This window comes from Gymnodraco acuticeps, unplaced genomic scaffold (assembly GCF_902827175.1).
Source record: "Gymnodraco acuticeps unplaced genomic scaffold, fGymAcu1.1, whole genome shotgun sequence".
NCBI lineage: Eukaryota > Metazoa > Chordata > Actinopteri > Perciformes > Bathydraconidae > Gymnodraco > Gymnodraco acuticeps.
Window position 1 is genome coordinate 143,407 of NW_022991672.1, and position 16,141 is coordinate 159,547.

At 40.1% G+C, this 16,141-nt stretch overlaps 2 protein-coding genes across 2 annotated transcripts in view; one reads left to right on the forward strand and one right to left on the reverse strand.

Moving 5' to 3' along the window:
* Positions 1 to 7,004, reverse strand: part of LOC117534507 (plasma membrane calcium-transporting ATPase 1-like) — a 50,517-nt gene extending 43,513 nt beyond the window's left edge. The window contains exons 1-2 of the mRNA XM_034198715.1: positions 6,850 to 7,004; positions 4,466 to 4,759 (exon numbers count right to left, since the gene is read on the reverse strand). Of these exons, the coding sequence (XP_034054606.1) occupies positions 4,466 to 4,661 (196 nt within the window). The 5' untranslated portion in view covers positions 4,662 to 4,759; positions 6,850 to 7,004. The remainder of the gene's footprint in view (positions 1 to 4,465; positions 4,760 to 6,849) is intronic.
* A 2,319-nt stretch (positions 7,005 to 9,323) lies between these two features.
* bet1l (Bet1 golgi vesicular membrane trafficking protein-like) lies at positions 9,324 to 13,938 on the forward strand. The gene is made up of 4 exons (XM_034198691.1): positions 9,324 to 9,426; positions 10,444 to 10,529; positions 11,330 to 11,386; positions 12,783 to 13,938. Exons 1-4 carry the CDS (start codon positions 9,408 to 9,410, stop codon positions 12,948 to 12,950), a joined length of 330 nt encoding a protein of 109 aa, XP_034054582.1. The 5' UTR covers positions 9,324 to 9,407; the 3' UTR covers positions 12,951 to 13,938.
* Positions 13,939 to 16,141: the final 2,203 nt, after the last annotated feature.

Sequence of the window (16,141 nt, forward strand, 5' to 3'; positions counted from 1 at the left end):
AGACACGCCTGCCGGCAAGCGTCAACGCACGCCGCTGTGTGGACGGGCCGTGACAGGAGAGAGTTCTCCCTCCACCTTGTTGTTGAAAAAGCTCCCTATATCCGTTAGCTTGGCTAGCTAGCACCAGATGCGAACCACAACGATCTCCAGTAGATAGGCCTACCCACCGGTGCGTGAGCTCTCTCGCTCGCTCGCGCACGCACACAAAATGGCTCGTGCCACACACACAGAGCAGAGCTTGAATGAAACACAGAGACCCAGAAGTAAGCTACTTGTACTCACGAGGCTATGCTATTATGTGCAGAATCCCTCTCGCTTTCAGGTGGTTTTGATTGAGTGTCCACACGTGGACGTTTAAGGACTAAAAAACGATACATTTTTCACTTTGCTGTTAGCAAATAAGTTGACGCTCTAGCTAACAGGAAGTCACTCAAGTGTCATTTAGCCTATGGGTAGGTCAAAAATCGAATCGGTGCTGGCCATTGGCCTAATCATATCACCTGTGTTGGCTTTATGTTTTTGGTCAAAAATGTGTTTGTTTCACATTTGCATTGATGTAATCAATAATATTTCTAATTTAATTTAATAAAAATTATTATTATTATTTTCGAAAAAGAAAAAAAAACATTTCTTGGGGGTGCTTTGGGGGTGCTTTGGCAATCCTGGGGGGTGCTTCAGCACCCCCTAGCTCCCCCCTGGCGCCGCCCCTGGGTCGGGGGGGGTGGCCCTTTTTCTAGTTTAGAGCAATAACCCCTCCAAATGTCTGTGCACGTCCCTGACTTCTACTTGAGTAAAGGATGTGTGTACTTTGGCCATCTCTGGCTGTCTGTATCGGCACGAGACACTCTGTGAAGAGGCTAATCCTGGGTTTTAAACTTTCCAAAGCCACATGAGGTGACCGTGTCCGACTCACATTGCCAAAAAGTGCGCATAGACATGGTGTTTAATTCCGCTTGTTAATATTATTACATGGCTTAGTTGAATACTCAATTCTGATTAGTCAATTTGGATATCTCAGAGGTTGTTAATACTCGATAACACACCGCTACTAAGCAAAAATAATGACCGTTGCTAAGGAGGATCAAGGCAGAGAAGGACAGAGGTTAAAAGACAGAGCATTGGATGTCAGATAAATCAAATGAACAGACTTCGACATGTACAGAAAACACCTCGATCAGAACCTGCCTTTCATTTTAAATTACGTTGTTGTTGTCACAGTTCAGCCACCGGTACGCAGTTGAACAGACTATTTTATTCTTAGCTGAAGATCATTTTCAAGTCAATATAATTTTTTTCAATTTATATTGGGAGGTAAGTCATTAGTTTATTTAGTATCTGGCCGTGAATTAAGCGAGATATTGTGCAGCAAGCTGGTCCATGATGAAAACACAACACCCTTCAGGCGGCACATTATCGTTACATAACCTCTGGTTGACTTTCTAGAAAAAACAAATATCCAAAATGCAAATATCCCAACTGTGATCAGGCAATCATCAAAAATACAAGAATAACGCTCTAAATCAGTGCTTCTCAAACTTTTTTCAGTAATGTTCCCCCATTGAAACATCTTCTCAGCCAAGTACCCCCTGACCGACCTTGAACATTTTTGATCGAAAAAGCCTATACAAATAATTCCAATATAGTGATGTTCCCTCAGTGTGTGATGTATTACCTCCTTCATGCATGCATTACAACAAACTAAGGATATTTTCATTTTATGCATGAAAAAAATAACATAACGACATTAAAACTGATTTTTCCAAGGAGTTTTTCAACTGAAGTAATATCTGTTTAACAAACCAATGAACAAAATGATATATTATGCAAAACTATAAAATACAATACACAAATGTGACATGTTTATATGAGGACCCCCTTGGTGGTCATATTTTATATACAATTGTGTTTTCTATTTAACTTATTGTACTAAGATTATTTTTGTAATCATGCATGGTATTTTTTTAATTAACTTGTTTTCGTTTTTGTTTTTTTAAATCTCACGGACCCCCATGCAGTACCCCAACGTACCCCTAGGGGTCCGCGTACCCCCATTTGAGAATCACTGCAAATAATGTGCAGAAACACTTGCAAACAATGTGCCGAGTCATGTGATCTACTATTGAATAATGCGCCAAATAATGTGATCGGAAAACTGTACGCCTTCTGCCATCCAACCCTAAAACATTTTCTCATCCATTTAAAGCCTCGCCCTCCACAGGGAGTGACGTCACTCATTCAATAAAAAAGGTGTTTGTTGTCCAAACGAAAACATAGTATTTCATAAATAACGCTGTAACTCAAATATATCTGATATATTCATACATCAAGTCCATTGTCGGTTGTCCATATTAAACCATTATTACACCGATGTTACACTGTTATAAGACACATTTTTCACAGGGACACAGTCTGTCAAATACATGTTTACCCCAAGATACTGAAACCATTTAAGGGTTAATGTATTTGTTGACAGTTCAAGTTTTCCTTTTACAATAATAACAGAGAAACATCCACATAAAAAACAGCACCAAACAGTCATTGCTAATAATATTTAACTACAGGCTTCTTTCGCCTAAGCTTGTTAAAGAGGCATACTCAACCCTTTGTTTTTGTGATATAATATTGCTGTTGTGTGACGAAACAATTCAATTATGGTGTTTGTGTTGACATTTCTCATCAAATAAAAAAAAATGTAATCAAATCAGCCCTGAACCTCGCAAGGCCGATGAGTTTAGGACTTATCCATCGAGTGAAATGTTTATAATAAAGTATGTTAATGCACTTTAATGAGTCCGGCCTCCTCACACATCCACACAGGCACCCCACCTGTTCTGCTTAATGAGGTCCCTATCAGAATCAATACCAATCAGAACTCATTGATTAAATGATCGGTGCGTCCCTCATTAAAGACTCACCGCAACACCAAGAGTTAAATGTCAACGTCCTGTTGACTTGAAGCCTTTTCAGTCAAGCGTTATACAACATTACTAACACCGCCTGAGAAACAGCAAGATAGATCATAGTGTGCTTGCTGCAGAGAATCCTCTATTCGAATGAGCTTCATTTAAATTCATTATTTACTGACGGGAAAATACTTTGTTTGTCTCATATGTTCCTGAAGATGAGAGACAACAAAGTACATTTACTCAAGTACTTGTACTTAAAGGTCACCTATTGTGCAAAATCCTCTTCTTCATGTCTCTTCTACATCAACATGTGTCCCCTCTTCTTCATGTCTCTTCTACATCAACATGCGTCCCCTCTTCTTCATGTCTCTTCTACATCAACATGTCCCCTCTTCTTCATGTCTCTTCTACATCAACATGTGTCCCCTCTTCTTCATGTCTCTTCTACATCAACATGTGTCCCCTCTTCTTTCATGTCTCTTCTACATCAACATGTGTCCCATCTTCTTCATGTCTCTTTCTACATCAACATGCGTCCCCTCTTCTTCATGTCTCTTCTACATCAACATGTGTCCCCCTCTTCTTCATGTCTCTTCTACATCAACAAGTGTCCCCTCTTCTTAATGTCTCTTCTACATCAACAAGTGTCCCCTCTTCTTCATGTCTCCTCTACATCAACATGTGTCCCCTCTTCTTCATTGTCTCTTCTACATCAACATGTGTTCCCCTCTTCTTCATGTCTCTTCTACATCAACATGTGTCCCCTCTTCCTTCATGTCTCTTCTACAATCAACATGTGTCCCCTCTTCTTCATGTCTCTTCTTCATCAACATGTGTCCCCTCTTCTTCATGTCTCTTCTACATCAACATGTGTCCCCTCTTCTTCATGTCTCTTCTACAATCAACATGTGTCCCCTCTTCTTCATGTCTCTTCTACATCAACATGTGTCCCCTCTTCTTCATGTCTCTTCTACATCAACATGTGTCCCCTCTTCTTCATGTCTCTTCTACATCAACATGTGTCCTCTCATCTCCATGTCTCTTCTACATCAACATGTGTCCCCTCTTCTTCATGTCTCTTCTACATCAACATGTGTCCCCTCTTCTTCATGTCTCTTCTACATCAACATGTGTCCTCTCTTCTCCATGTCTCTTCTACATCAACATGTGTCCTCTCTTCTCCATGTCTCTTCTACATCAACATGTGTCCCCTCTTCTTCATGTCTCTTCTACATCAACATGTGTCCCCTCTTCTTCATGTCTCTTCTACATCAACATGTGTCCTCTCTTCTCCATGTCTCTTCTACATCAACATGTGTCCCCTCTGCTTCATGTCTCTTCTACATCAACATGTGTATTTTCATCTAAAGTAACAGACAGAGAATCAGCACTTTGGAAACAGGGCTGAAACAGAGGGGATTATGGGATGCTGCAATGATCTGTTTGGTGTTTCAGCCAATCAGAGACAGGCTCTGGATATATCTGAGACCTGTAATATATTGAGGAAAAACAGTATAATAGGGACCTTTAAAAGAAAAGAACCACAGATGCATTTTTACCATCGATAGGTGACGTCCTCAGTCTGGCACACAGTCCGTTCACGTCTCCGTAGCTCTCCTTGATCCTGGTGAGAGACTCCTCTCCTCTCAGCTCCATGACGGAGCGCAGCTCCTGCAAAGAGCAGCTGAACTCCGCCTCGTGGTTTGTCTCGCCACGCCGCCCATGTTTGGACCCCCGAAAAGAGTTGGTGGCCATGTCTGCTTCCTCTGGGACTCTTCAGAGGCCTCCCAATAAATAACACAGACTCAGTATTCAGCCTGAGGTGCAGATCTGGCCTGACAGGGACTCTGTGCCTGCAGAGGGAGAGGCAGAAGAGGTCATTTCAGACATCTTGTGAGAAAACAGATCAGTAAAACAATACAGAAGTGTCACCACAGAAAGGTGCCTGATTGGCCGCAGCAGTTAGGACTGGTCGCATGACACCAAAGTCATTTACATTTGTTTCTGATAAAGTGGGGTTTACACTCTAATCATTATCTTAGATCATTTCAAGTCAAATAAGAACTGCTTGTGAAAATAAAATACATAACGGGGAACTGTGTGCTCTTAATTTAAATTATAATCATATACAAGGGTTGCATGAGCTTCACAGGATACAGAAACCATTGAAGGCAGAAGTAGTTCAAATAAATCTGTTAATTACTTAATTGTTGATTCACAACGAACAGACTCTGAGTGTAGAGTATTGTGCTCCGTTGTAACACTGTTATTACACCCCTCTTACACCCATATAACACTGTTATTACACCCCTCTTACACCAATATAACACTGTTATTACACCCCTCTCACACCCATATAACACTGTTATTACACCCCTCTCACACCCATATAACACTGTTATTACACCCCTCTCACACCCATATAACACTGTTATTACACCCCTCTCACACCCATATAACACTGTTATTACACCCCTCTTACACCCATATAACACTGTTATTACACCCCTCTTACACCCATATAACACTGTTATTACACCCCTCTCACACCCATATAACACTGTTATTACACCCCTCTTACACCAATATAACACTGTTATTACACCCCTCTCACACCCATATAACACTGTTATTACACCCCTCTTACACCCATATAACACTGTTATTACACCCCTCTTACACCAATATAACACTGTTATTACACCCCTCTTACACCCATATAACACTGTTATTACACCCCTCTCACACCCATATAACACTGTTATTACACCCCTCTCACACCAATATAACACTGTTATTACACCCCTCTTACGCCAATATAACACTGTTATTACACCCCTCTTACACCCATATAACACTGTTATTACACCCCTCTTACGCCAATATTACACATTATTACACCCATGGTACACCATTATGAACCTACTTATGTCAATGTTACCCCTATATTACACTGTTTTTACGCCGATATAACATTATTTTTGGACTCATATAGTTGAAAAGAAATCAGCTAAAAACCTAATAGTTGATGCACAACGAACAGACTCTGAGTGCAGAGTGTGTTGCGCCTGCTGATGTGTGAACGGAAAAGCCTTTATATCTGTTCCTCAAAGGTTGTGACCTCTGTGCTTCAACTGTAATCTGTGTCAATCAGTCAGCCGAGGCTTAATCTGAGCGAGAGAGAAGCAGCCTGTTCAAGAAAAGACCTGCAGCGAGGTGAGCAGGCTGAACACAGATCAACTGGGCAAACTGGAGGATAGTATTTGTTCTTTCTCGCTGCACAAAGCTTCTTTATTGAGTCCAACCAACAGTCAAGTTACTAATTGTTTTAACATTACACCCATATGACACTGTTATTACCCCCATATTACACATTAATACACTCCTATTTTACCCCTGTTACACCATTATTACACCCGTAATACCGCCCTAATACTCAGTTTTTATACCCAGCAACATTACACTGTTATTACACTCTTACTACACTGTTATTACACCCATATTACACTGCTATCAGACCCAAATTACACCCATGTAACACCAATATTACACAGTAATTACACTGTTATTAGACCCATATTATACAACACCAATATTTCACACATATAACACGGTAATTACGCTGTTATTACACCAATTTTACACATGGAGTCAACCTGTGAAATGACCCTTACCCCCAGGATACAGAAACCTTTGAAGGGTTACATTAGAGAGGATGCAACGGGATAATGTATAGGTTTTTAATTATCTTTTGATTAGTTAATAACAAGCTAGTCATCCCAGCAGCATGCAAGCTATACCTGTAATCAACAGTTGAATAGACTTAACAACCGGTCATACACAATGAGGAAACATACACCTGTCAGAGCTATAATCCTCTCTGATACAAACACTATTGTCCCTTCATTACTTCAGTTCTGCGGAGAAGCTGAGCGTTACTCACAGAAACTTCCCCCATCGCCTCCTGTTAGCAGCAGCAGCAGGTATTAGTGGCCGTCTGATTACTCTGAGCAGCGTCACACTCACAGCTCCAGAAACAGCCCATAACCCGGCCACAGATCCTCCAGGACCACAAATTGTACTCCCAAAATCAGCCTTTTTTTGTTCAGAAATTCGGTATGACCTTCAGCGAGCTCACAGCCACAAGCAGCGCTCCATCGGAGGAAAAACAACGGAGCCGGCTAAATGATTATCTGAGGAAAGCCTCGCTTAATCTAATTAGACAATCTGTGGCTTCAGTGAGCTCCAGAGAGACTGTGGCTGCAGCTCCTCCTGCTGAGCAGAACACACACACACACACACACACACACACACACACACACACACACACACACACACACACACACACACACACACACACACACACCACACACACACACAACACACCACACACACACACACACAGACACACACACACACACACACATCAATCAAAGTTTATAGCCCAATATCACACATTTTACATTATAACACCCTCTGTCCTTAGACCCTCACATCGGACATGGACAAACTCCAAAAGCAACCCCACCGTTAACGGGGGAAATGGAAGAAACCTCTGACAGTTGAGCAGCCTAACTAGAAAGAGATTCAAGACAAGCCTGAGCCAGCCCTTACTATAAGCTTTATAAAAAAGGAAAGTCTTAAGCCTACTCTTACGGGTGTCTTCTGCCTGAACACAAACTGGAAACCGGTCCCACAGAAGAGGGGCTTGATAGACAAATGTTCTGTCTCCCATTGGAGTTTTAGAGACCCAATGGGACCTTATTTTGCAAAAGATCACATTTGTAACATAACTGCTGACGTGTAAGACTGTGACAATACTTTTAAAATAAAGAAACACTCTCGATTTGAGAGAGTTATATCATAGGAATTGTGTAACTGTTTTCTGAGCAGTTTCATATCAAATCAATGTTACTTAATACCACTCACTGTGAGTTTCTTCACCTAGAAAGACAAACATGACCAAAAAGTCTCTTGTTGTTGACTAGTGGACATATGTTTTCTGAAATGATTTCCCACGGGCGAAACCGTATAGTTGCTTCTTTACAACTCGTCCGAACAGACTTGAGGATAAGACGTAATGACAGAGAGCACAACAAGGTGGGCAACAAGTGGAACACCCTCAAGCTTGGCATCCCTAGCAACCAGCAAGACACGGCCTAGCAACCCTCTTAATGGAATATCGATCCTGTACACACACACACACACACACACACACACACACACACACACACACACACACACACACACACACACACACACACACACACACACACACACACACACACACACACACACACACACACACACACACACACACACACACACGCACGCACACACACACACGCACGCACACACACACACACGCAACTCTTGAACACTTCCCTTCCCCCACTCTGAGCAGCAGTGATGCTGTCTGATGTCAGGTGGCACACAAACACACACGTGACCGTCACACACACGCACACACAGGTGGATTACGGCACATAGAGACACAGGAGGATTAACTGAACACACACACATCACACACACACACACACACACACACACACACACACACACACACACACACACACACACACACACACACACACACACACACACACACACACACACACACACACACACACAGGTTGCTATCCCTGTTTCACTTTTGCACGGTAGTGTGATCACACCGAACTTTGACCCCTGCCTTAAAACTTTAAAGACGCACATGGAAAAAATGGAGACCAAAGCTGACACAAAACCATGACTGGATTTCTGTTGTTTAATCAACAATAGCATGTAACATTTCAGGTCTGACGGTAAACAAAACAGCTCAAATAGATATAATAATTTCATAAAGAATACATTCTGGGTGAATTGGTTTAGTCAGCCACTGGGCAAGTTGGCCTGCTGGGATCAGCTTACTATTCTCTCTGTGTGTGTGTGTGTGTGTGTGTGTGTGTGTGTGTGTGTGTGTGTGTGTGTGTGTGTGTGTGTGTGTGTGTGTGTGTGTGTGTGTGTGTGTGTGTGTTGCCACCCAGTGGTCACTTATAGTCAACTCGCTGCACACACTGGCCACCTTGATATATAAAAGACACACATGTTTTTATCCCAATGGTTAGAACAGATTTGAGGGGGGGGGGTCTTGTTTTAAAGAGATGATTCTTTCAGAAAGACTCTGACAGGAAGTGCTAGTAAACATCAAAGAGAGGGGCAGATATTCATAAATCCAAATTCATAAAAGCAAGTCCTATATTTGATGTATTTCACAAATAATTTATTTCTTTTTTTAAGCCCTTTGAGATCATTTAAGATAATGAAAAACAAAAATGCTAGTTGTTTAATTAGGTCACCATTCTGTCCTTTCTCTATTCTTTTCATTGAAGAATCTGAAAGCCATGTTGTTTGTAAAAAAACAAAAGCAAACGGCAGTTCACTTCCGGGAGGTGTGGTCATGGCACGTCACCTGCGTCATCTAAACCCGCAGAACAGCTGATCGTGACGTCACTCGTCAACATGGCGGACTGGAATAGAGGTATTGTTTTTGACACGTCCTCACTTCTAAATATTCAGTCTTTAACCTTCTACAGCAGGACGGGGTTCATGTTACAGATGAATGATGGGGTGTTTAACCTAAAGGACAAGTCAGACCGGAAGTGTGTTTAGTGTCTCGCTTTTTATTTCACTTTTACAGGCAAATACTGAAGCTAAGCTAACAGGCTAACTAACGTTATCAGCTGTTTGAGACTTCAAGCAGTGGTGGAGAGTAACTAAATACATTTACGCAAGTACTGTATTTAAGTACAATGTTGAGGTACTTGTACTTTACCAGAGTATTTCCATGTTAGGCTACTTTGTACCAGAGGTGGGAGGAGTACTCAGATCTTGTATTACAGTCAAAGTAGAAGTACTCAGATCTTGTACTTGAGTACAAGTAGAAGTACCAGAGTGTAGGAATACTCTGTGTTACAGGTAAAAGTCCTGCATTCAAAATGTTACTCAAGTAAAAGTACACAAGTATTAGCACTTTGTATGATGGTATGTCAGGATTACTACACAGATGTGGAAATGAATGTAAAATATTTTGTTAGATCTTGAAGTTGTTTTGATCATAAAGTAAAATACTATAACTCCAGATACCGGGTACTACATGTTTTTGTAGATACATTTGGATCTGTACGTTGTAATGCAGGTGTAAGTGATACACTTAGGCATAAAACAGTTGAAATTACACTTATTTTTCTTAAGGATGTCTCCTGGTTTATCCATAATGTTGTTGCACTAAAACAAAAGGATCAATTTGGAGTTGTTGTTATTTGTAGATTATTATGCTGCTATGATTTTAGGGGCACATGATGTGAAAATGTGGCCCCTGAACTAAAATTGAGAGTTTTACCTCCCTGAAGTAACATATCATAAGGATGCTGCAATGGGATAGTCAAAGTCATTTTTCTTTCAGTTTAACTTGATGGAAATGTTGTCATACATTATGATTATGTCCTTCTAGCGTACATAGGCACATTCCTTAATTATGCTCCTCTTGTGTCTGCAGGTCAGGACTCTGTGGACGACATGCTGGACACTGAAAACAAGCGCCTGACTGATAACCTCGCCAGCAAAGTGTCCAGACTGAAATCTGTGAGTCCCCAACAGTTCTTCTCGTTACAGTCAAGTTTCATTGAGTGGTTTGTTGATGTGTTTAAGTGACGCTTGAGTCCCTGTATTCATAGAAAACAACATACATAGAAGTTGACGTGAACATAGACAACGTTCTCGTCTTAATTCAGAGGCAGATGTTTGCATTTCTGTTCCTGACCCTCCACTCTTTATATTCCTTTTTCGAAATCTGCTTTCTTTCTTTTATTAAATGTGTAATATTGAATAGCATAAGTGTCACATTCATCATTCAACAGTACAAGTGTTACTGCAGATACATTCACATAACATTATGCACATTAAGAAAAGAGACTGGCCCTCCCAAAGGTTTTCTTTTTATAACATTAGCTTTAATTATTTACAATTGAACATTTCCATTTCCCCTTAGAATAGATACAAGCTGGTGTATGAGTATAAATAATATATCATTATATATTCACACTTATATATTCTATAAAACCAGCTATCGTCCGTCTAATCGTTTGAATGCACTTATTCAAGTACAATAAATTAGAACAAAATATGTACTGTCAGACTTTGAGGGAAAATGAAAATGTTTCCATAATATAAGTTCCATATAACATTTAAGTCCATACATTAATAGTTAGTGGCTTTGATTTGAGCAACTTTCTTATGACATATATTTAGATTGTATGTCCGATCCTCAGTCTGAGGTTTTACACTCACACCTTGCAAAGACAATATAGGTCAATACAAAACAATAGACAATATAAATATAAGTGGTTGAACTGTGTCTTCTGTCCTGTCTCTGGATCTGCCAGCTGGCGTATGACATCGACCGAGAGGCTGAAGATCAGAACGAGTATCTGGACGGCATGGTGAGTCCATCCTGTCTGTAAGGCTGATAAACATGTGGGCTTTGTTTGTTTGTTATCGAGCTAAAATGGAGTTAAAATAATAGTTGGTTGAATCAAATATAGGACGACATTTACTCCTCCTAAGTTAGAGTCAGAATCGAGTTTATCGCCAGGTACCTTTACACTTACAAGGAATTTACTTTGGTGTATGGGGGAGCAGACATAAACAACATAAGAAAAAAAGTTGTAACCTTAATAAATAAAAATTTTATTTTTATTTATATAGCCCAATATCCCAACACACATTTGTCTAAGAGGGTTTTACAGATCAACAAACATGATTGACAATGTCTAGAAAAATATATTAAAATTACAAGATAGAATCTAAAATACAAGAGATTAAAATAAAAAACAATAAAATAAAAATAATATGACCCAAGAGGATGTTCTGGGGAAGCCTGAAACCTGCCCTAACTATAGGCTTTATACAAAATAAAGGAAAACGGTAACATTTCAGCCTCAGATTACATTTACTGCACATATGTGTCAAAGAGAAAGTCTATATGGCCTGCGCTCCCAAGATTTTATTCAGATGCTGGTCCCTACAGTGAGAACAAAACTGGGTAAAACAGCTTTTAGATATGCTGAAACTCTCAGATGTAATCACTATGGGGGAATTCAGGTCCATCTTAAAGGACAGAGAACACGACACCATTGGTAGATGTGAGTGCTCGTATATCCTAAAATCGTTTTAAATGTTGCCAGTTTTGAATGATTTTAATAGTTTGTGTTACTTCGCATATTGACTGGCTAATGTGCCATTTTATTTGTGTTTTACAGCTGTATTTGTCTGCCTGTCATGTCTGTGTTTCATCTGTTGTAACTTTGTACATGCTGCCCTTCTTGGCCAGGTCGCTCTTGGAAAAGAGATTTTAATCTCAATGAGTCTTTTACCTGGTTAAATAAAGGATATATATATATACTCCAACTCTAACTTCAAGTTGCTATACAACAATGTTCCATCAAAAACCAACTAAATGCAGCAATCAAGATTCAGTTCAAGTTTCAAGGCTTTTATTGTCATGTGTACGTAGCTACAGTGTAGTTATGACAATGAACATCTCAGGTCACAGGCTCCTCCCACAATGCAACACAATAACACAGATAATAGTGCAAGTAATACAATAAAATATAATATAATAAAAATAGTAGAATAGTCTGTATATAAGTAATTGGAATATTGATATAAGTTGCAAACGGATGGATGTTCTTTCAAAAGTGTTTAACAGTCTTATGGCCTGTGGGGTGAAACTGTCTTTTAGTCTGGTGGTTTTAATCTGACAATAATATATGCTGCATGCTTAATAAGAGTCCCCTCCTTCATCCCTTCCCTTCCTCTTGTCCTCCACCCTTTCAGGACTCGAACTTCCTGAGTGCGACAGGGCTGCTGAGCGGCAGCGTGAAGCGTTTCTCCACCATGGTCCGGTCCGGCAGAGACAACCGGCGCATCCTCTGCTACGTCTCCGGGGGCCTGGTGCTCGCCTTCTTCATCCTCTACTACATGATCTCCAGGATCCAGCGCTGACGGGGGAAACCCCACCATCAGACAGGAGCTGAGACTGAAAACTCATATCTGAAAATACTTTTTATTCTGCACCAAAGTGAGAAAAAGACAAACAGGAAGTGGACGTTTCTGTTGAATCGTTGGCGGGTGTCAAAATGCTCAGCAGGGGAAACGGGGATGGTACTGTCTGGTATAAAGATACTGGAGTCAATTAAAAGAAACATGATTGGACTAAAGGTGGCTTTTCAACTGTACCTGAAGTCCTTATATGGGCGCGGTCATGCCATAGACACTGGAAACAATTAAAAGAAACATGATTGGACTGATTGGGGCTTTTAAACTTTACCTTTCTCCCTTCCTGCTGTACTCAGGAAGTCCTTATATGGGCAATGGAATGGTGGAGCCTGAATGCAGCTCTGTGATAGGCTGATGAACCTGTCAATCATGACCAACTTCCCACGAAGAGTCTCACCTCCAGAATACAACAAATAATTGGACGCACGTTTTGGGTTGTAGCGTTGTAGTGTGTTCAAACTGCACATTTCTAATATGTTTACAAAATTATATAAAAAAAGTACAGAGAATTGAAGACAAAAAAACTTAACAAAGCTGCAAAAGAAAATGTGATTTTGGTGGTGAGACATAAACAGAAAGGTTATGGGGGAACATTTATTAAATGTCTGGAAAACATTGTGCTTTTCTTGGTAAGGTTAAATTATTCCAAGTTTTATGGACGTTGGCATGAATTTCTTGTCGATACAAAACAATGATTTTTAAAGATGTTTTCTATCAAACAGCTGAAAAACATTTCTTGACAATTGATATGTAATAGTATAGAGGAAGGAATAGAGACACAGCGTCTGGGGAGAACAGAAAGTGACACCGCCATCTTTGTTTCTTGCTGATCTCTAAATCACAAGGCAATGATGTCATGTCTTGAAGGACTGTCAATCAACTGTGATGTAAATACATTTGTAAACAAGAGTAGATAGCTCTCGTTAGCATCGTATACAATGTTATTGATTCTGCAGACTATAAGCAAACACTTACTACATGTTAAAGGCCCTGACACACCAAGCAGTCACCAGAGAACTCGCTGACGCCGATGCCGACTGTTGCGTCGGCGTGTTCTCCTGAATCTTGGCCATGTGTCGCACTAGAACACACCGCAAAGACTTCAGCCGAGCACGTACGAACTGCGCATGCGTGAGCGGCAATAACTCTCCTTACCAGCAGGCGGCGGTAGTGTGTATTCGTCATTCAAAAGAGGCAACAACCGGGAAGACAGAGAAGAAGAACAGACTGCGTGATCTAAAGAAACAACAAATAGCGTGTGCGTTCCATTTTCACTCTCGTCCATCGAAAACATGTTTCGTGCGGTACTGGAGCTATCAGCCATTGGAGTGTTGCTTGTGGAGACATTCTCAAGCAACCGTTTCGCTTCTCATGCACTGATTCGCTAGCTGAACAGCCAATCAGAGGGATTTCTTTGTCCGACTGCCTGTGGCCGACGCACGGCCGATTCAACATGTTGAATCGGCCGTGCGTCGGCCATGAAAGGCCAAATAAGGCGTGTCACGACCGACGGTGCGGGACACACCAAATTGAGTTTGGGCGACAGGGCACGCTTCGTCGTCCGACTAACGAACACGGCCGATTTCGGCCTGGTGTGTCAGGGTCAGGAAGGAACTGAAAAAAACAACTATTTTCTTCTTTAACTCTTAAGGTACATTAATCCAAAAGAGGCACAAAGAAAGCAGATTTTAACCCCTAATTAGACGCTTTTCTCTATTTTAAATCCAATCAAAGTGAATATTGTTCAGGTTGGGACTGGCCAAACAACTAAAAACAACAACTTGGACTCTTGTGAAAACTGTGGTGGACAACTTATCCTGTGTTCAATAATGTATATAATCTTTAACATTTTCAGACATACTGGTCTATTTTTTTTAACAAACCTTTAAACATCAATGTTTTCTGTAGCTTTGTGTGTGTTGGCGGTAACGGTTTCCATATTTTCATTAATATTACATTTTGGGCGATGTTCTGTTAAACGTTTATTGGATGTTTTGTCAAATTATACACATTTTGTCTAGAGGAGAGTGAATGTGTTTTCATTCCAGCGCTCTGCACAGACGACATTATTAATACACCTGCAATACATGTGTTTGTTTAGTTACTTATTGGGTATATTTGGACCTTTGTACCTGATGTATTTACGTTGTGTGCATATGTGAGAAAGTCTTAAATGAAGAAGGGTTTATTTCTATTTTTATAGTCATAGTTTGATGTGAGATTATAAAGATTTTACTTTGATTACCTTGTCATGCTACTTCATACTACTATACATTTCAGAGGGAAACATTGCACATTACAGATAAAGGGGATACTATACAGACATGTGGATACATGTGTAGCTTTTACATGTATTAATAAGTAATAACAATGATGAAATTATATTATAATAAAATAACAAAAACAGGTTAAATATACATTAGTGTAGAAATCACAAGTTGCATTCTCCGCACACATTTTCCTGATTTAAATGCAGGACTTTCACTCGTATCTTATTTATTTACAGATTGGGTCAAAAACATTATGGGCGTCATTTGGTGAGGTCACTTTTTTCCGATTTAAAAAACCACTACTGCATTAAAGGACCCCCTCATACCCATACATATGCTTACCATATATATTTGTTGACGACTAGTGCAGTACCTATATGCTACGCTGCAATCAACAAATTATCCTAATGCAAAGCGGTTGGGACAAAATTAGCCATTTCCTAAAGTGGTGGGGACATGTCCCGAGCGTCCTCAGTAATATAAAGGACGCCTATGTCTTAAATGAAGGATCTGCATACTTCTTCCACCGCCTTGGTTGCAAAATAACACATAATAGGTATATATGAATTGGCAACCGGATGTCAGTTCACATTGTTTACACAGGGTAACAGATTTAATTTGAGCAAATCATTTACAATTTTTGCTATTAACTACTTATTTTCAGAAGTAAATGAGAAGTGTTTCACCATGGTGTATTCATATAAAAACACATATGTAAACTGGGGTTTCACATCAGCACATTAGATAAAACGACAACAAAAAATGTTATCAAATTAATAACAATAATGAAAACACTTCTTCCAAGTTTCTGTTACCATTTGTAACCACTGTCAGACATTTGTAAATAGCTTGTTTAATGCAGAAGTA

Excerpts from the sequence above, each read along its gene's own strand:
- bet1l (XM_034198691.1), top strand. Across the intron at positions 10,530-11,329 it reads AAGTGTCCAGACTGAAATCT|CTGGCGTATGACATCGACCG; the intron begins GTGAGTCCCCAA and ends TGGATCTGCCAG. Across the intron at positions 11,387-12,782 it reads ACGAGTATCTGGACGGCATG|GACTCGAACTTCCTGAGTGC; the intron begins GTGAGTCCATCC and ends CCACCCTTTCAG.